The sequence below is a fragment of the Panicum virgatum genome, chromosome 9N, assembly GCF_016808335.1.
Source record: "Panicum virgatum strain AP13 chromosome 9N, P.virgatum_v5, whole genome shotgun sequence".
NCBI lineage: Eukaryota > Viridiplantae > Streptophyta > Magnoliopsida > Poales > Poaceae > Panicum > Panicum virgatum.
The window spans coordinates 22,226,705-22,247,318 of record NC_053153.1 but is presented as its reverse complement, the minus strand read 5'-3'; the positions used below and the strand labels follow the sequence as shown (position 1 = coordinate 22,247,318).

The 20,614-nt window shown below is 46.2% G+C and overlaps 2 protein-coding genes across 2 annotated transcripts; one reads left to right on the top strand and one right to left on the bottom strand.

Annotated features, from left to right (window-relative positions):
• The first annotated feature begins 470 nt into the window (after positions 1-470).
• LOC120691225 (probable protein arginine N-methyltransferase 6.2) lies at positions 471-6,187 on the top strand. Its single transcript, XM_039974246.1, has 13 exons — positions 471-724; positions 1,319-1,384; positions 1,507-1,575; positions 2,979-3,014; positions 3,615-3,680; positions 3,906-3,974; positions 4,074-4,151; positions 4,246-4,324; positions 4,437-4,531; positions 4,711-4,795; positions 5,209-5,402; positions 5,522-5,640; positions 5,755-6,187. Exons 1-13 carry the CDS (start codon positions 515-517, stop codon positions 5,795-5,797), a joined length of 1,209 nt encoding a protein of 402 aa, XP_039830180.1. The 5' UTR covers positions 471-514; the 3' UTR covers positions 5,798-6,187.
• A 13,684-nt stretch (positions 6,188-19,871) lies between these two features.
• Positions 19,872-20,339, bottom strand: LOC120688856 (BTB/POZ and MATH domain-containing protein 1-like). The gene has a single exon (XM_039971216.1). It carries the CDS (start codon positions 20,337-20,339, stop codon positions 19,872-19,874), a length of 468 nt encoding a protein of 155 aa, XP_039827150.1.
• Positions 20,340-20,614: the final 275 nt, after the last annotated feature.

Below are 20,614 nucleotides of genomic sequence, written 5' to 3'. Positions count from 1 at the left end.
GCCACCAACGTCTTCATGCCCGTAGGCAAAGCCTTCGTAGAACAGGTGAGCATTAGGAGAACAATACCCACACGCTGCTAGAGCATGCGCCACTTTGTTACAGACTCGAGAACTATAAACTGTAGAGAAAGAAACAAAACTAGACGCGATCAGATCCTTTATCTCATGTATGATTCCGCCAGCAGGCGCTAACATAAAGGTGTCACCCTTGAGTGCCATCACGAGCACAGTGGAATCTATCAACCACCACCTTCGTCATCCTTTTTCTCACATGCAGTGTGTGGAAAGGCCACCACTTCGGCCCATGTCCGTTGCCTGATCAAATCTTCAAGCCACGGGCCATCTCTCTACCCACCCGATACCGGTTGGCCCAAACACGAAAATGGGCCCGATTGTTTTTTCTTGCTAGATGCCATCGACCAGCCCAGGCCCAACGATGAGTCTAAACTAGTCGCCTTCTCCGCTCCCCCCACCCCCCTTCACTCGCGACGCCGACGCGACAACTTTCCCCCTCATGTTTACCGGCGGTGCCGACGGCAACGGCCACCTGCCACGGCCGCGCAGGCCGCGGCGGGGAGGCCTCGGCGGCGGGGGCATCGGGGCTCCACCTGGACAGGGGTCCTCTACGGTGCAGCCGCACCCCGCCGCCCCGCCGTGTACCGACTATGACATGGCCTACTTCAAGGCCTACTCCCACATCGGCGTCCACGAGGAAATGCTCAAGGTCAGACCACTCCCTCTACCGATTTCGCTAGCTCCGGCCTGGTGGCGAATTGGGCGGCTGTGCTGGGTAGTGCGTCGTTGGGTCTAGGGTTTTAGTTGGTTCAGCAATTTTGTGGATCGGATTCGTGGCGCCATAGGTGAACTGATGCCTGTGTCTAGGACGCCGTATTGTTTGCATTTGGTTGAATTAGCATATTAGTCTGCATAGTTGGAGCTGTCTAGTCTCAAACGCCGTGCTACCTTTCTATAGTGCTCACCTGACAAATTCTGCAACACTTGTACCAGATTATCTGTCCAAATGTGAGCTTCATTAGTAGAGCATTAACTGAAGATACCATGCCTCGCACTGAGTGGCATTGTTTGCTATGCTTGTCTTTCATATGTAGCCTAATGTGAAAGTGTTGCCGCCTACTTACTCAATACTCTTATTTGTGTTCCTCTTTGTTATTTATGTTGTATGGGTGGTTTAAAGTGTCCATAGAATATCAAGTTCTGGAAGAAAAAAAAAGGCAAACAAGGAAGGAAACAGATATCTAGATAAAGATATATCATCATGTTTCTAATTTTGTGCTGATTTTTAGGTTGCTGATTGCAGGATCATGTGAGAACTAGTACTTATAGAAATGCTATTATGCATCATCAAGATCTAATTTCAGGCAAGGTAAGATCTGCGAATATATATGTTTTATGGACCGAATGATATTCTTGGTGGAATACTGTATGCGATATAGCTATCTGTTCAGCTCAATTAACTATTGTATCTGTCAAAATGAAAATATTCAGGTCGTTTTGGATGTGGGCTGCGGCACTGGTGTTCTTTCCATATTTTGTGCTTTTGCTGGTGCCACTCGGGTAACTTGTTAGTTATTAACTTTGCACACATGTATTGCTGTCACATAGGGGAATTTCCTTATATGCTTTTGCGCTAACTGGTGGATTTTCTTTGTATCCCTCGCAGCCTCGCTTACTCTATAGTTTTTTTGTTGCACTCCTTATATTTGTTTCTTTTGTGCCTGCACCATCCATCCACATAGAACTTCAGTACTCAAAGGAACCACCACCTTGCTGATACACTTAGCACACAAACATTGATAATTGTATGATGATTTATCCAGATTCAGTTATTTGCATCTTTATTGTCCATTTGAAAGTCATATGCTGAACTGAACCAAGAATTTATTATTATATTGGTTCTTAATGTTAAAATGTAGCATTCTCTATCACATGCACTGGCAGGTAGAACAGGCCACATCTCAGTAAGCCCTTGTTTAGTTGCCTTCAAAATTCCAAAATTTTACAAGATTCCCCATCACATCGAATCTTTGAACGCATGCATGAAGTATTAAATGTAGCTAAACAAAATAACTAATTACACAGTTTGTCTGTAATTTGCGAGACGAATCTTTTAAGCCTAGTTAACCCATGATCAGATAATAATTACCAAATACAAACGAAAGTGCTACAGTACTTTACACCCTAAAGTTTACGCAACTAAACAAGGGCTAAGTGAATTTGGTGACAAAAACAGTATTTTCCCTTATGAGCCTTCACATGTCACTGGAAACTGGAAAGTGTCATGATACCAGATATGACATGCCCGTGTCAGTGAAAGATTGTTCCTGGACACACGTGCCATCGTCCCAACTGATGACATCTGGGATTGGCACAGTTTCTGGGTGTCATGTAAGGAATGACCCAAAACAATATTTTTTTATTCACCATGGCAAAACTGTTGCTTTCCACTGCTACTGTTCCAGGAAATGAAACATCATCTTCATACTTGATTTCCTCCCAAGCCCTGCACTTTGTTGTATGCCAATTAAGTGCGATAAACTTGGACAATTAAGTGTGATGAACTTTGACATAATTTACTTCACTCTTTTTGAAATGCAAGAGTAATAGTCGGATTCTTGGCTTGAGAAGTTGTGCATTTTCTCATTTTAAATTTTTAATTAGATACAAAGTTGTTTCAATTCATTGCTCATTTGATCTGTACAAGAGCATCTCTAGTACTAGATGTCTACTAAATACTAGCAGCATTCATGCTTAGTCTTGGTTTTTTAAGCTTTATGTTTGTTATAGTGAAATTTGACCTTTTCGTTTTTCGGGAAAACATGTAGTATTTAGTGTAATATGAATTCTTTTTTGCATGAGTGCTGTAAATTGTTCTTAAGTTATCAATATTTGGTATTTATTTTCTTGTATAAATGAAATATTCTGTAGTTTTATTCATTTATAATTCATCTCCTTGTCAGGTTTACGCCGTCGATGCTAGTGATATTGCAATACAGGTAGATCTGTCTCACCCCCTCTTTTCCCTTTCAGTTGAGATTGCCCATCTACTATCATACATTGCTGAGATACAGTAATTTTTTGCTGCACAGATATATTAATTTACGTTGTCAAATTGGAGAATAAACCTTGTATCGAAAAGGTCCATTCTCCCAGCCCTCCTTTATGCCTACTTAACAACTTATAGCTAAATATGTCATTGTTTACGGGCATTTCGTGTTGGTCCCAGTAGGAAGGGTGACAGACCAAGGACACCCCACCCTTCTGATATTGTTAGTGAAGTGCGCACGAAGAACTGAGCAATGGCTTGGTTGATAGAATCTCCAGTTGAGAGTCCCTCCCACTCGGGCTAGAACTAGGTTACTTGGAGGTCTCCGTATCCCTAAAGGGTTCTGTACTGTCCTGTCTTAAGACAGCCAGGGGACTTATTCTCCCCATGGTCGAGTTTTTCCTTTTTTTTCTAAAATACTATGTTTGTCCTTATCCTTAAAATTGCCATTTCCATTCTTGCTGAAAACCATCAGTAGTTTCTCTTTTCTGGATTTTGGTATTAGCTTCTATAAATTCTCTTGTTGATCCTTAATATTCTTTTAAACTAGGCTATGGAGATTGTGAGAGAGAATGAGCTATCTGATAAAGTTGTGGTTTTGCACGGCCGAATTGAGGTATTTGTTTCTATCTAAACTTAGCTATTTTGTCGCCATTTGTGTATACTTAATGCTTTATTGTACTTTAATGTTAGGCTTGGATTTTCTCATGCTTTTGAGATCATAGCGATAAGTTACTATCCATGAAATTTGATCCTGTTGTCATTTGTCATTGTCTTTTCAATTCTACTTCGGGGGCTTCAATGTCATACACAATATGAGTATTTGAATATTCAATTCCAGGATGTAGTTATTGAAGAAAAAGTTGATGTAATCGTATCAGAATGGATGGGATACATGCTTCTATATGAGGTACCTTTCAATATCTGTATAGTTTGGACAACTGAGCTAATTCCATTCTCATTTTACGCTGGTTTGTGTGTAGTTTTAAATCTAGTCTTGTTGATGCAGAGTATGCTGGGAAGTGTAATTTTTGCTAGGGATAAATGGCTTAAGCCAGGAGGTCTTATTCTTCCATCACATGCATTGGTATGAATTCAAGACAAGTATTATCTAGCAACTAGGTAGTTGAAGTTGGCCTGAACAATTTTAGCTGACATACAAGATATATTTTTTGTTGAAGCTTTACATGGCACCTATAACAAATTCTCAGAGATATCATGATAGCGTTTACTTCTGGCGGGATGTATATGGTATAAAAAGTGAGTTGCATTGCCACATTCTCTCTGAAAGTATATAATATTTCTGTTTAACTACAGCAGATTCCAAAAATATGACAACTTAACTTTACCTTTTTTTTTTACTTGACTTCAGTGTCCTCTATGATGCCTCTTGCAAAACAATGTGCATTCATGGAGCCATCTGTTGAGACAATTAGTGGAGAGAATGTATTGACGTGGCCCACAGTGGTGAGTCTCAAATATAAATTGTTCTAGCAGAAGCATGTATTCTTGTCTGCTTGCCTTACGTTTTATGCACAGATCACTCTTACGCCTCCGCATATAATGCATGTTGATTGCCTTTTATTGCTCTCCAAGTGTAAAGTGAGCTTATCTTTTCGGCTGAAGTACTTGGGTTCCTGGAGCAGGTGTCACAGGTGGACTGTTATACCATACAAGCTCAGGAGCTTGAAACCATTACCGCCACATTTAAATTTACATCAATGCTGCAGGGTAAGTTGTACTAGTTCCTTTTGTACATGGTGAGAAGACAAAAGGGTCCATGAATATAGATTTAACAAGTATTTGTCTTGGCTGATGATTTGACATTTTGACTAGTAAAGACCACATAGTCAAATTATAAACTCCTAACGGGAACAAGTGCACTTTTGCTACCCTGTCATGATCTAAAGCACCCTCTATCTATAGTTTTATTGTTTGGTTGGTCTTTTTCTGTGGTCATGTCTTGCTTAGCTGCTTTTCTAAATCAATCTGTCAGTTGCATTGCCTTTAACCTTTGCTTAGCAAATGGTCATTGGAAGTTATGTTGATTTTTTATGTACTTGATAATTCTCAAGATTATGTTTCTTTCATGTGTAGGGAGTGTACTAATCTTACTCTCCATGTCTTATTTAATGCCTTTTTAGCTCCATTACATGGTTTCGCATTTTGGTTCGATGTTGAGTTCAACAGACCAGTTCGCCAGAAATCCAAGAAGCTAGCAAACCAATCATTGGATGGGAACACCCAAAATGCTAGCCCGAGCAGTAAAAAGAAAAAAACAGATGTTTCCATTGTTCTCTCAACTGCACCAGAGGATGCCCCTACTCATTGGCAGCAGGTGATTGTTTTCTGCAGTACTGACCTCTTTCTGTTTCAGTTTATATTATGGTTAGCTTGATATTTCCACAGGACCGGCAATATTAACAACCCCAACATTGACTGGTACTTTTTTTGCAGACCCTTTTGTACTTATTTGAACCTATAGAACTAAAGAAAGACCAGAACATTGAAGGTTCTGTTACCATATCTCAGAGCCAGCAACATGCTCGCTTCCTTAACATCTGTCTGAAATATTTGTGAGTCTTCTTGCTCTAGTGCACCGTGTTAGTCAGTTCTCTCATGTCATCTTCTGTTACTTGGAAGTTTGATGTATATAACTCTGAATTCTGCTCATGTTTTTTTCTTTGCAGTACTGGTGATCAATGGTACGTCAAAGAATCCGTGATGCGATAACACGGGGAAAAGAAATGTTCTTTCTAAATAGATTCCAATCTATTGCTGCGCATCGTGAACCTCGCTGCTGGTCATTGCAATTTTGGAGCACTCTGGCTTGCAGCGGGGCATCGTGATCGCAAGTAGATCAGAACGGAGTGGCATTTGGTGTAAGGATTTTGTAGGAAGCCTCTCTGATTGATATGGAAATCCCTGTCTCCAAACTCTAGTGTTCCTTTTTACCAAATTGATGACGAACAGGACATAGGAAAAACTAAATGTTGACCAGAGTAGTCCAGGTCCCCCTCCTGTTGTTTTGACATTTTAGTTCATATATCATTTGATTTGCTGGCACTTCGTTGTTTCATTGTTTGTAAGAATTGTGTTAAAAAACGTTTATGATTTTGCGGATGAACGAATGGCTTTGTGTGGGCTGGACTGACGGAGAAGCCGACTGGGAGAGCGCCAAGAGGGTAGTAGGACACTGCGCTGAGAGAGCCGCAGAGGGGGCAGGAGGAAGCGCCGAAGCGGGCGCGGTTCAGCCGTTGAGTGCTGTGTCTGACGGGACACTGCCTCGGGACAAGGGGCATTGCGGCAAGCCGGCAGGGAGAAGACGCGCGGAGGACAGGAAGATGCGTACGATCTCTTGCTCCCAACCCAAGTCCCAACTGAGAGCCCGTTTAGTTACTAAAAATTTCGCCCAAAAATTTTTAACTCCTCTTTGGATATATACATGGAACATTAAATATAGTTAAAAATAAAATTAAATGTACACGACGAGACGAATCTTTTGAGCCTAATTAGTGCATGATTAGCCATAAGTGCTACAATAACACACATGTGCTAATGATGCGGTCAAAGGTCTCAAAAGATTCGTCTCGCGGTTTTCAGGTGAGTTCTGAAATTAGTTTTTAATTAGTGTCCGGAAAATCTTCCCGACATATAGTCAAACAGTCGATTTGACATCTAAAATTTTTCATTTTGCGAACTAAACGGCGTGTTGACTTGGAGTGGTTCTGGTCTCGCTTTGTGCAGGCCAGACAGCGACATGTGGTAGTTCCGTAGTTGACTCTTTTTACAGCAATGACAACTGCAGTAACTTCTCACTTATTTAAAGAAAAAGGTTTTCTTCGAAATAATTTAATGAAAAAGAGAGAGAAAAGAGAAGACGTTTTATCCAAAACAAACAATAATCTTCCGGCACCTGAACTGGTGAACTGAACGGCATTGGCATGCAAGTGTCGAGCTGAGCAAGCCTGATACGAGACTTCTTTTGAAGACTGAAATCTGGTCGCGCTCCAGGCAGCATGGCCACGTAATTCCAAAAAAAAAATAACAGCCATTGGATCGCATGTGAAACGGCGCGGATCTTTAAGATCTTAGTTTGAGTTTTTAAGTCGCTGTCACATCAAACATTTGAATATCAATTCGAATGTTTAAATATTAACTTAATATATTCATCTTGTGATTAAGTCGTGACTTATGAAATTAATTTAGAAATAAATTTATATTTAGTACTCATAATTAGTGTTTAAACATGCCATATGACGGGACAAATCACTTAAACCTATGAAACCAGACATGACCTAAATGAGAGGCAGTGTTGCAAAAAACCCTTGAGGTTATCTAAATTTAACCTGCAGTCCGGACACCCTCTCTAATACTTTTGCAAGACAACCCTTAAAATTTCGATTAATCAACCCGCAGTCAAGTATCTTGGTTACTTTACCAAAAATACCTTATCCCCCCCCCCCAAAACAAACTCGTAATCCCCTTTTCTTGGATATTTTACAAAACAAACCTATTACCTCATGAAATGAATCTGCAATGTTTTTCTTGGTTATTTTACAGAAGAGTCAATCATTCTCATATGAAATAAACCAGCTACACATATCATGACGGGCATATTTTAAAAGACTCTCCCTCTCTTATGTTATACCCAAACAAATATACATCCCAAATCAAATAGACGAGGGCCATTTGTGTGCCACGCCCTGTTCTAGTGAGGACCTAAACTGTGTCAGGCTGTCGACAATGTTAATCGAACTCTTCCCTCGCTAGGACTACTGTACTAGTCGCTATGAAGAGGCTTGTGGCCTTCACTATCATCCAAAGAAAATCGAGGGGATGCCATGCAATATTGCAAATTTGCAATGCAAAGCATGAGAGCCCCTGGGGTGTCTCAAAAAGGCAAATGTTGGCTTATCAAAAAGAAAAAAAAGAGCAAAGGCTGGTCTCAAGAAAGGCTCGGGCAAAGAAAGGGCATCTTCTTGAACTGGAGTCAACATCCTCCTGCATCTCCCTGACGCTCACTGCGCTGCCTCACGCAGACGCAGGGTGCTGGCGTGACGACACAAGTTTTTTCCCCCTGCGTCTTCGTGAAATCCAGAGACAGTGAGGGGCACACGACAAGCTGAACATCGGCAGTGGCAGAGAGACTCCACGATGCACTAGGGAGGGATGCGGGTGGCGGAGCCGGAGCCGTAGCGGATTTGGACGGCCAAGTCGCGGTGGAGCGTGGGGACCTGATGATGGAGCGAGACCTGCTGTCCCGGGTCGCCGGGGACGGCGTCCGGCAGCGGCTGCAGGGCGGCCAGGATCCCGGACCGCCACCGTCCCCGACGCTCAGCCTCCGCGGGGGGTGCTCGGCGGACCAGCGTCAGAGCCGGGCCGGCGCTGCCATCGGCCGCGCCCACGGCCACGCACCGCAGCAGGCACCGGCGCCGGCGCCGTCGCGCGCGCCGCCGTTCGCTGCGGACCGGCTGGCGGCCGTCGTGGCGCCGGGCTACCCCATGGCCGAGCGCCGCCAGAATCTCCGGGCACAGCTTTTGAATGGTAATGCAAAGTACAGCTTCGAAGTGTTCGTGTGGTCTTAGGGGGGTGTTTAGTTCCAAAAAAAAAATCTAGTACCCATCGTATCGAATCTTCGGACACATGTATCAAGCATTAAATATAGTTAAAAAAATAACTAATTACACAGTCTAACTGATTAGCACGAGCTGAATCTTTTAAGCCTAATTAGTCCATAATTAAATATTATTTGTTAAGTAACAACGAAATATGCTACAGTATCAAAACCCAAACTTTTTCACCACCTAAACACACCCTTACATCTTCCTATTGCTTCGTTCCATTCCATATGCCCTAAGGGCCTGTTTGGAGGAGGGCCCTAAATGTAGGAAATAAAACTTACTGAGTATTTAGATTAATAGGATCTAGTGCCTAAAAAATCGTAAGCACAACGTAAATTACATGAGTAAGGATCAAATATAGACCGGGAGCAACTGCAGACACAGATCCGGCTATCTCAGTTGGTGACGATCTTGATGTAGTTAGTTGCTCCAGCGCCGAATTGGGAGGCGCATATAGTTGCTTTGGCGACCTAGGGTCGCAACCATGAATTAGTTGCGCCTCAGATCAAGACGCGGAAACAGCATTTTTATTTCTTTTCCCGTTTCCCCTATTCTCTTGGCATTTTCTGCACCGAAATATTCGAACACTAAGCATTCCAAAACTATAGAATGTTGGCCTATAAAAACTGTTCGGATGGGCTTTTTCTAACTTATTTGATTTCACCAATTATACTTAAATCAAGACACTATAAGTCTATCTTAAAATAAATTAGAAGTAAGGTGAAATTAATTTTTTTTAGTTATTTTAGGAGAAATGTTCCCAAGCTCAAAGAGAAACGTGATGCGTTCTTGGAGAGCGCAACCCTAGGGGCTAGGCGGGTAAGACCGAGGGATGTGAGGAATGAGACAGCGAAGAACACTTTCCATCGGTGCAGTGCAGGTACTCATACGATTAGGGTTATAATATTCTGGCTTATGTGATGATCTTAGAAACGTGGGATTAGCCGTGTTTGGTTTCTCTAGAACACGCAAATCGAGAATTTTTTTTCATGTATGGAGTACTAAATAAAATTTATTCGCAAAATCTCTCCACAGATGAGTTTAACTTTTCGTGACCAATCTAATAATGGTATTAATTGATGATGGGCTACAGTGATGCCACAGTAACTATCTTTTAATCACACAGTCAAAAAACTTATTAGATTTTTCAGAATTTCTAACGCAGAGGTTGAACTTGGTTTTGTACACTGTATTTATTTAATATTTTTAATTAGCTATCAAAGTGTCATTAGCCTAGGGCGGCTACGAGTCAGCTACCCTATGGCGGGGGGCTGGCAGAGTGGGCGCGGCGAGAGGGCGGAGGGCCCTAGGGTGCCAGGCGGCCGCGCGCCCGGACTTGAGTACCTCAGCTTAGGCTGTCTCCAACAGCCGACCCATCACCATACCCAAACCCAAAATGGGTCACATACAGTGTTTTTGGGTAGCAAAACAAGCCTCCAACAGAACATGCAAACAAGCAACGCATTTTGCCTATCCGCCGAGGCGGGACGCAAATGTGCGTCCCCTCTCTCCACGACGCAATCGGCGACCGCCGCTGCCAGGTGGGACCGTAGCGAGACGGGACTGCACGGAGCGGCCGGCCCAGTGACGAGCCCGCGGCGGCGCTGCGAGAGCCGCTGGGGCGAGCTCCGCTCGGTCACCGAGCAGCCGCGCAGGCGACCTCCGCCCGGCCGCCGCTCCCCGTCGCAGGCGGGCGTGCGGCGAGCTCCGCCCGGCCGCCGCTCCCACGAGCACCGCCCTGCCGCGTCCCAGGCGAGCACTGCCTCGGACCCACGCGAGCATGCAGGCGACCTCCGCCCGGTGTAAGCATCTAGGCCCTCAAGGTATGTTTCGGTGATTAATGACAACCATTATTGTGACTAATGAGTTTGTGCAGCTTAATAGATCATTATCGCTCATTTGGTCATTTGACAAAAGAGGCCCCTCAATTTCATTATCCAAAAAGGTGATCTCCGTATTCAACTCATATTTATGTCAAGACTAAGGATCTTTCTAGTTCTAATTGTCATAAGGTTGAGAAGGACACTTAGGTTAGTATAGGTTTTATAGTTTTGTAGTGATCGCACTATTAAGAGGGGTTAAAGCCAAGTAACTTGAGCATGGACATGGTCAATCAAAAATGAATGCACACTATAGTCACTCAGGTTTCTAGAAGTTCAAATAAGTGGTTCTCAACTTATATGTCAAGAATATTTGGATTTCATTCAAGACTCAAATCAGAAAAGGCAAAATCAGAAAAAGTCTTTAACACCGGTTTAACCGACGCTCACAAATTTCTATACGTCGGTTAAACGAAGTCAGCAGAGTCTGGACAAGTCAATACACCGGTTAAACCGACGTGTTTGAATTTAACGTCGGTGCAATAGTCCAGAGTTGGTTTTTCCAGAGTATTTCAAGTTCTATATACCGGTTAAACCGACGCTGTTTGAAATGAGACGTCGGTGCAATTGATCAGTGAGATGGTTTTCCAGGGATTTCAGAAGTTGTACTCACCGGTTAAACCGACGATAGGTTTGAGTTAACGTCGGTGCAGTTGTCCAGAGACTTGGTTTTTCAGTTGATCAGTGGACAACTACACTCACCGGTTAAACCGATGATACGTCGGTTAATCTGCCCAAGTTGTAACGGCTAGTTTTCAGAATGGGCAGTTTACATTCATCGGTTAAACCGACACTGGCTATTGGAGGTACGTCGGATTAACCGGCGCTACGCAGTTTTCTGGCAGCTTTTCCTCCAACGGCTCTATCCGTGTGAGCTGCCTATATATACCCCTCTGTCGTGGTGCTGCAAACCACAGCCGGGTGGCGGAAGGCACCCGCCCTAGCCCAGAGGGTGTGTACTCGGGGGTTAGCTAGTCCCAGTTAGATCTCACTCAAGAACACGATGAACACAGCAGGATTTAGAGTGGTTCGGGCCGCCGGAGCGTAATACCCTACGTCCACTGTGTGTTGTATTGCCTTCCCACGAGAGTGAGAAGGTTGCGAGAGCTTGTGTGTCCTTCTCCTTCGAGCCCATGTGAACTTGTGTTCTAGCGAGCGTGCTCTCCCTTTTATATGTCCAAGGGGAGCACGTACACTGAGAGGGCCCCAAAATGTGGACCCGGCGATGTATTATAAACTACACTTTGGCCTTCAATGCCTCAGATCCGGAGATCTTATCGTCGGCTTCCGTGCGTAGCTTCTGACCAGGGATGGTCTTGAGTTGTCCTGTCAGAGTAGAGTCTAGCCTCTGCAGCCGCGCGTCGAGGTCATGATGAAGCGCCGAACTACTGACTCAGTCCACTGTAGCAGCGTGCACTTGGTAACTGACGAGTCGCCTCGGTAACTGGCGATCCACAGTGTGGACTGACAAAAGCTGCCCCGTGCCCAGCGGCAGCAGAGCCTGCCTCAACCACTCGCACTTAATGTGGGTGGGTGAGGGAGCTTCCAGCGGAAGGCTTGCGCCCGTGCCCGCGTCTGCGTGACACGTGGCGGCTCCGGACCCCTCCCGAGCAGCTAGCTGAGCCGAGAGCTTACGGGGGGTCCGGATAGGCACGTGGAGGTCCCGGACACATCTGCGGGAGTCCGGATGGCACGTGGAGGTCCCGGACCCGCCTGCGGGGGTCCGGATGGCACGTGGAGGTCCCGGACCCGCCTGCGGGGGTCCGGGTCCGCGGCCACAGGTGCTGAGCATTTCCACCTCTGGGACACGTGGTGACACCGGACCTGTCCCCGAACGGGAAGCGGGTCCGGGACCGTTGGTCCGGTGAGATGGAGTCAGAACCCAGGAGTACGGCTGCTCAGCTCCTTAGGGCGTAGTTACGGATCACTACGCGAGTCTTGGCACAGTAGGAGTGGGTACCCCAGCTGCTGGGTACCGACAGAGGCCCCCGGGCCCGCCTCGGGAGAGGCAACGAACCCGCAGGTGGGGCCACTACTGTGAGCAACTTGGCTGCTTCTGGCGCCCAACGGTGCGTGCCGCAAGGGTCTTGTCCTGCATCGTCCATCCTTTGGGTCACCTGCTGCATCATTACGTTTGGACCTGCACATGACTCGAGGTAGATGCTTAGTAGCGTGCCCACGGGTCCCAAATCCTGTTGGCTGTAATCCTTTGAGATAGACAGCTAGGTTCAGTGAACGGAGCTCAAGGGGCCGGCCTTTAGGTTAAGAGAAAGTCCGGACCTCCAGGTTCCCAGTCCTAGGTACTACGGCACTCATTCACAGGAGGTGGTGCGTGCAGGCTTAGGGTACGGAACCAGGCTAAGCGGCTACACGGCTCCAGACCTCCCCGGAGAATGAGTGCGCTTCCCTGAACCTGCAGGTTCCCAGGGGTCTGAACCCCTCTATTCCATGAGGGGTCTCGAGCTAAGTCACTAACTAGCCAACTCAATTCGGACCACAATCACCGCACAAGAGTAAGAAGCCACGTGGGGGTTAGCGCAACCAGAATGCGTAAATTGAAATTGGAATGTAACATCCTTAGAGGCGAACTGAGAATAAACTTTTCCTTTATAACTAGATGTACATAAGATGTGCGATGTAAGCCAGAACACGGGTTTATGAGGCCGGAGCTGTCCGGACCTCCGGGCCCCCAGTCTTAGGTACTACGATACTCGCCCTAGGGAGGTAGAGCATGCAGACTTAGGGTACGGAACCAGGCTAAGCGGCTACACGGCTCCGGACCTCCCCAGAGGGTGAGTACACTTCCCTGAACCTGGTTCACAGAGGTCCGGACCCCTCCACGGGGGAGGCTCACCGGACTGGACCACACGGAAGTACTACCTAGTTACAAAGAAAAATATTTTATTCCCTGCTGGGCCTCTAAGGGTAGGACTTACAGAGATGTAGAGTCGGGGGTGCGACCGGAGTCGGCTTTCCGCCGGAGAGAGCCACCAGAGTCGGCTTAGTGCGACCGGAGTGGGCTTTTCGCCGGAGCGGGCTTGGTGCGACTGGAGTCGGCTTTCAGCCGGAGAGGGCTTGGTGCGACCGGAGTCGGCTTTCCGCCGGAGCGGGCTTCCTCACATGAGTGAGGTATGCTGCGAGCTAGGATTTGTCGCTCCGGCGCTCGCAGCTTGTGAGGGGGCCCTTGACGGGCGCCCTGACTCTTGCCGACGTGCAGCGTGCGCCGCTGCCGACGGTGGCTGCTGCACGGGCACGGTTGCCCCTGGCGCAGGAAGGCGAGAGGCGTGTGGCGCGGATGACGCCACACCCTCCGCCATCTCCACGTCGTCGTGGTGGTGGGAGTGCTCAACCACCCGAGCCATGGAGATGGACAAGAGATGAGCTCAAACTAGCTAAAGCGCCCCTACTTGGCGCGCCAAATGTCGTGGTGCTGCAAACCACAGCCGGGTGGCGGAAGGCACCCGCCCTAGCCCAGAGGGTGTGTACTCGGGGGTTAGCTAGTCCCAGTTAGATCTCACTCAAGAACACGATGAACACAGCAGGATTTAGAGTGGTTCGGGCCGCCGGAGCGTAATACCCTACGTCCACTGTGTGTTGTATTGCCTTCCCACGAGAGTGAGAAGGTTGCGAGAGCTTGTGTGTCCTTCTCCTTCGAGCCCGTGTGAACTTGTTTTCTAGCGGGCGTGCTCTCCCTTTTATATGTCCAAGGGGAGCACGTACACTGAGCGGGGCCCCGACATGTGGACCCGGCGATGTATTATAAACTACACTTTGGCCTTCAATGCCTCAGATCCGGAGATCTTGTCGTCGGCTTCCGTGCGTAGCTTCTGACCAGGGATGGTCTTGAGTTGTCCTGTCAGAGTAGAGTCTAGCCTCTGCAGCCGCGCGTCGAGGTCATGATGAAGCGCCGAACTACTGACTCAGTCCACTGTAGCAGCGTGCACTTGGTAACTGACGAGTCGCCTCGGTAACTGGCGATCCACAGTGTGGACTGACAAAAGATGCCCCGTGCCCAGCGGCAGCAGAGCCTGCCTCAACCACTCGCACTTAATGTGGGTGGGTGAGGGAGCTTCCAGCGGAAGGCTTGCGCCCGTGCCCGCGTCTGCGTGACACGTGGCGGCTCCGGACCCCTCCCGAGCAGCTAGCTGAGCTGAGAGCTCACGGGGGGTCCGGATAGGCACGTGGAGGTCCCGGACACATCTGCGGGAGTCCGGATGGCACGTGGAGGTCCCGGACCCGCCTGCGGGGGTCCGGATGGCACGTGGAGGTCCCGGACCCGCCTGCGGGGGTCCGGGTCCGCGGCCACAGGTGCTGAGCATTTCCACCTCTGGGACACGTGGTGACACCGGACCCGTCCCCGAACGGGAAGCGGGTCCGGGACCATTGGTCCGGTGAGATGGAGTCGGAACCCAGGAGTCCGGCTGCTCAGCTCCTTAGGGCGTAGTTACGGATAACTACGCGAGTCTTGGCACAGTAGGAGTGGGTACCCCAGCTGCAGGGTACCGACACCCTCCAATGGGTCATTTTGCCACTCTTGACACCAGGCAACATCAAAACACTAATAATATAGTCAAGAGCCACCTTGAGCTTTATCTTTCACATACTTGTTCATCCAATCAATCAAGAAGCAAGACTAAGGACTTGAGTAGAGAGAAGCTTGTGTGCATCCGTTCTTGGTGATCGGTTCTTGCTCAAGTGAAGGCCCTAGCTTGTTACTCTTGGTGATTGGCATCACCTAGGCGATCTTGGTGATCGAGGTGTTTCTCGCGGAGCTTGCCAAGGATTGTGGGAGCCCGGAGAAGAGGATTGTACGTGGTTTGAGCTCCACCACGCCGGGATGGTGAACGGAGACTCTTAGTGAGCGCCCAAGTCTCGGTGACATGGGAGGTGACAAGACTCTTAGTGAGTGTCACAATGTGGATTAGGGGTGTGTGCCAACACATCGACACCACGGAAAAAAATCCGGTTGTCTCTTGCACTCTCTCTCATTTCAAGCACTTACTTTCATGCAATCTTTCATGTGCTTGACCTTAGAGATCATAGCTTAGCTCTACCTTGCTTAGTTTCATATCTTTGTTAGCTTGTGTAGTTTGCTTTGTTTAGCCGGTTGTTGAATTGAGCCTTACTAGCATTGCATAGTTTAAGGTTGTTTTAACTATCTTAGAAATTTGAAAAAGACCCAATTCACCCCCCTCTTGGTCCATCGATCCTTACACCCGGCCGCCGCTCCCACGAGCGCCGCCCTGCCGCGTCCCAGGCGAACGCCGCCCCGGCCCGATGCGAGCATGCTGGCGACCTCCGCCCGGCCGCCACTCCTCGTCGCAGGCGAGCACGCAGACGAGCTCCGCCCGGCCGCCGCTCCCACGAGCGCCGCCCCGACTCCACCCGAGGACGCGGGCGAGCTCCGCCCGGCCGCCGCTCCTCATCACAGGCGGGCGCGCGGACGAGCTCCGCCCGGCCGTCGCTCCCACGATTTGGGTTGGCCGCTGGGTGTTGGCTGTTGGAGAAAGGACGATTTGGGTTAGTGGGCATTTTGATGTAGATGACCCATATGATGAAATGGGTCTCATATTTGGGTTGGCATTGTTGGAGATAGCCTTAAGGATGGATCTGGATGGCTGAACATCCGAATTATCTGTATTTGTATCCGCTTAAAATATAAATATGGATATTCGTATTCGTATTCGATTTTAATATGGATGTCATAAGGATGTATCCGAATCCGACTTTGAGAACTTTTCTCTATACGATTCCATATTCGTATTCGAGAAATATCCGATCACATCCGTATCCATTCGTATCCGCAAATAAAAAGTGACTAGTGAGACAATTTTAAACTTATCTTTATACCTAATTACTTAATGATGTACACTATTTAAATTATTTAGAAAGCTAGATAACTATTAATATATTTATTAAAATTAGTAATGATATAAAAATTAACTTTAGCTATTTAATATATTTATTTCATGATTAAAATTATTTATACGAGTCAAATTATTTATTTATTTAATGATAAAATATTTTTTTTATATATCTTAGTTATTAAGTATTTATTTATTTATTTATTTTAAATTTAAAATTAGTATTATATATTTAATATAAAAGCTATACATAGATAATTATATTCTTTTTTTTATTAGCTATCTTCTAATCGTTTACTCCCTACTTGTATAAAGATTTTGATCTACTATAAAATTGTTGACAAAATAAACTAATACTTGTGATAGCTTTATGTTTCAAATCGAGAAGGTAACCAGATTCGAATCCAGATTCAAACTATCCGTTTTGTATTCGTATCCGATGAAATTCGCATTCGTATTCGTATCCGAATTAAAATATAATAAAAAATGACATTCGGATCCCATTTCATGTCGGATCCCAATCCATCCTTACTTCAGCTACCGGCCAGCGGCCATGCATGGCGGGGCAGACCGCCAGGCCCAGACGACGACCAGCCCTGCCGGGAGATGATGCGGAACAGTGCGACACGTACAGGCGCAGCAGGACGGCAAAAGATATGCATGATCTCACTCGCAGCACGGAGTCGGACTGACCCAACACCCATCTTCCTGCAATTCTACTGGTGTGGCTTGACTCGGGAAACCCAATACCCATCTTCCTTGTTTTGCTTCTCATGGTTAGACTTTATCCGTGTCACGTTAAAAAAAATCTTACTATTTAAAAATATTAAATAAAATTTAATTATAAATTTGTTCACTGATGGATGCTAATTTGCGGGACAAATCTAATAAATTTAATTTACTAAAGTAATACTACAGTAAACATCTGCTAATTATGAAGTAATTACTTTTATTGGTCTCACGAATTAGCTCGCAGGTTCTCCAATTAATTTGGTAAGTAGAATTTATTCAGTACTTGTAAATAACAAGATTTTTTGATGTGACAGTGCTGAAGTTTAGCTCTCCGTTAGCGATATCTTGAGTCTTGACATGAATGGATCTCGTGTCCCCGTTATCCAAGGCATGCAATTGCATCCACCAATTCCTGATGACCAAAACCCGTACCCAGCCATAAACATGCCAATGCCGTTGCGTCGCCGGGACTGGAGCCCGGGACTGCCGAGATTACATCTCGGCTGACTGCTATTGGATTCCTACTTCTGGTCCATTGGCGTGCAGTGCCCGTCGATCCCTCCGACTGACCCGGCGGGCAGCTCTCCTGCCAAGGCAATGCAACCAGCCGTTGATTCCATCGTCGCCGGCGAGGCGACAGCGACATGCCATGCATGGAGGGGCGGACTCCGATCTCTCGCGTAGGATCGGAGATTCGGAACAAGAGCAGAGCGGGAATGCTACCTAATACTCCCTCTGTTCTAAATTATAAGTCATTCCAAGAATTTTGAAGAGTCAAATAATTTCAAAATTTGACCAAAATTATAAAGAGAAATACAAAGATTTATGACATCAAATAGGTATACTATAAAAATATAACTAATAAAGAATCTAATGATACTTAATTGGTATCGTAAATATTATTATCTTGTTGTATAAATTTGATCAAATTTAGAAAATTTTGACAATCTAAGATTTTTGGAATGACTTATAATTTGGAACAGAGGGAGTATTAGCAATACTGTAAGTTTACGTTGTTTTGATTTTTACAGATACATTACACATAGATATAATATATATCTAAATGTATAGTAAAAATATTATATCTAAAAAATCAAAACGTCTAATAATTTAATTTTTTTTGAGAGGGGTCTAATAATTTAGATGGAGGGACTACTCCACGATGGGCCAAGGCATGTGGGCCGTCCGCGTCCTCAGCTTGCTGTATAACTTCCTAATATTGTAAGTATAATTTTTAGACGGATTAGTACTAATGTAAATAAACCGTACCATGCTTTTACTCGAGGGTTTTTGGATCCAAATACTAATATTCAAAAGTGCTAAAGTTTAGTATTGAATAATCCACTCGTCCATTTAATTAGACGTAACATGCATGCATATAATGAAGGATGTGAAATCAAATTTGACCACATGCCACTTGTCATGTGTATTTATCTAATGTTTTTTTGAACGAACCACACAAGATAATGCGCGTTTCATTGATATAGAAGAAAAGTACAAGACTACGGCCCTGGAAGGTCGTAGCCAGGAAAAAAGAAAAAGAAACAGAAAACAAAACTCACCGGGTTGTATTGGGACGTCAATCCGGGAAACTCAACAACTCAACTCACCCGGTTTGGTCTCTTTCTGTCTGTGTCGTGTGTTCCTCCGCATTGTGTGGTTGAGTTCCCCGTATTTATCTAATGTGGTCCAGTATCTAAGATCCCACTTTGTGTGGACTTTTGTGGTATGTCCGAATTGTACTAAGACGGCGTAGATATCACATAATTTTAGATGATGGTAATGATGATATACTTTACGCGTGCCGAAATTGGCGAATTGCTTACTTGACGGACCCTGGGCTGCAATTCAAACTAACGGGCTTGGTACCCAGTATGTGCCTATGTGGGCTTGGTACTCAGTATGTGCCTATGTGGGCTCTCCCAAAGCCCAGCCAGCAATTATCTTCTTGATTGAGACATTCTCTTTCCTTCTCTTTCTTTTCTCTTTCTTTTGCGAAGTTTTGCTCTCTTTCTCTGTGTTTCCGTTTTCTTTTTGCCGAGTTTTGCAACGGGTAACCGGCCGAGTCGGTATGAGCATGCCATGCTGGTTTGACCTGCATCTGCCGCTACTTTGAATGATGATGGCTTTCCCTTGTGACTGGTGATATGAGGAAATTGTGGTGTTCGCTGTTCAGTTTAATTTGTTCAAGGTGCGACCTAATGTTCAGTTTTTTTTCTTTGTTATATTATTATACGAGAGGATGTAGAAGTCATGAAAGACATCCACTTAGTAATAGTTTTCATTCAAGGAATTAACGTTGCACATCGTTGCCTATCATGGTAATAGCATATTATTATGCTCGTGTAAATGCAAACTAACTAAATGTACAACACAGACTAGTAGCGGCACAAGCTTTTTATCGACTAATCAAGCATTGCTCTTAAAGGATTAAAAATCAGGTGACTTCAGATTCAAATGTAATTGTAAATCTCACGCCATTCAAATCAAGATCACAGTAAAATACTGTACCCAAACTATCAATAGATTATAGATGCACTGTGCTGTTCTTAGTGACTTGCAAATAAATGTTTGGTAATGAGCCAATGACTAAGTGTTCTAACTTTTCATGTATATCAACGGGCAGCCAACTTGGAGATCAAATCCTTCAAGAGAGCAGGGCAGCTCTTAACAAGACGCTCGAAGCCATCGGTCGCCATGACCGCGTTCAGTGCCCGGGGGCAAACAGCAACATGGCTACAGCCGTGTCGACCTCTACGAGCCTGCAAAGTTTCTCCTCGCAGATCGGCCTCAACCTCGGCCCGCCGTACCTGCCCGCCGCCTCCAACAAACGCTGGGCCATGAAAACACCGTCTTGCCCTGGCTCCTCCGCCAGCGAATCGGTGTACACGAAGTGCAGCAGGACCTCGAACACCTGAGGCGCCACATCGTCGATCCTTACGCACGCCGCGGCCGTGCCGGCGGAGAGCTTCGCCTTCAGCACCGGTGAACGGGCTGCAACGACGCTCCTGTGCGCGCTGAACGTCTCGCCGGCGACCCGGAACGTGACGTCGGCGCCTTCTCCCGACGCGAGGAGGTCCCCGAGATGCCAGCGCAGGTCGGACGGCGGCGCATCCGGCCTGGCCTCGGTGTGCCACGGCCTCCACGGCCTCCAGATGCACCACGCGCGGCCCATTAGCATACCATTGCGAAGCCACCAATTGATGCTGGACAGGGCCTGTGCAGGGCCTGTGCAGTGATGCCGTTTTCTGGTGTGTTTTTAGACTTCTACTAGCAGAGTGAAGACACTTCGTGCTGTAGCACTGGATAATGCAGTGTTTTGATGCATTCTACTAACAATTGTGAAAGCTGTGAGATTACTTGGCTCATTTGTGTCCTCTGTTTGACATAAATCATACCTTGCAACTTAATCCAAAAAAAAATCATACCTTGCAAACATGTTTGGTTGTG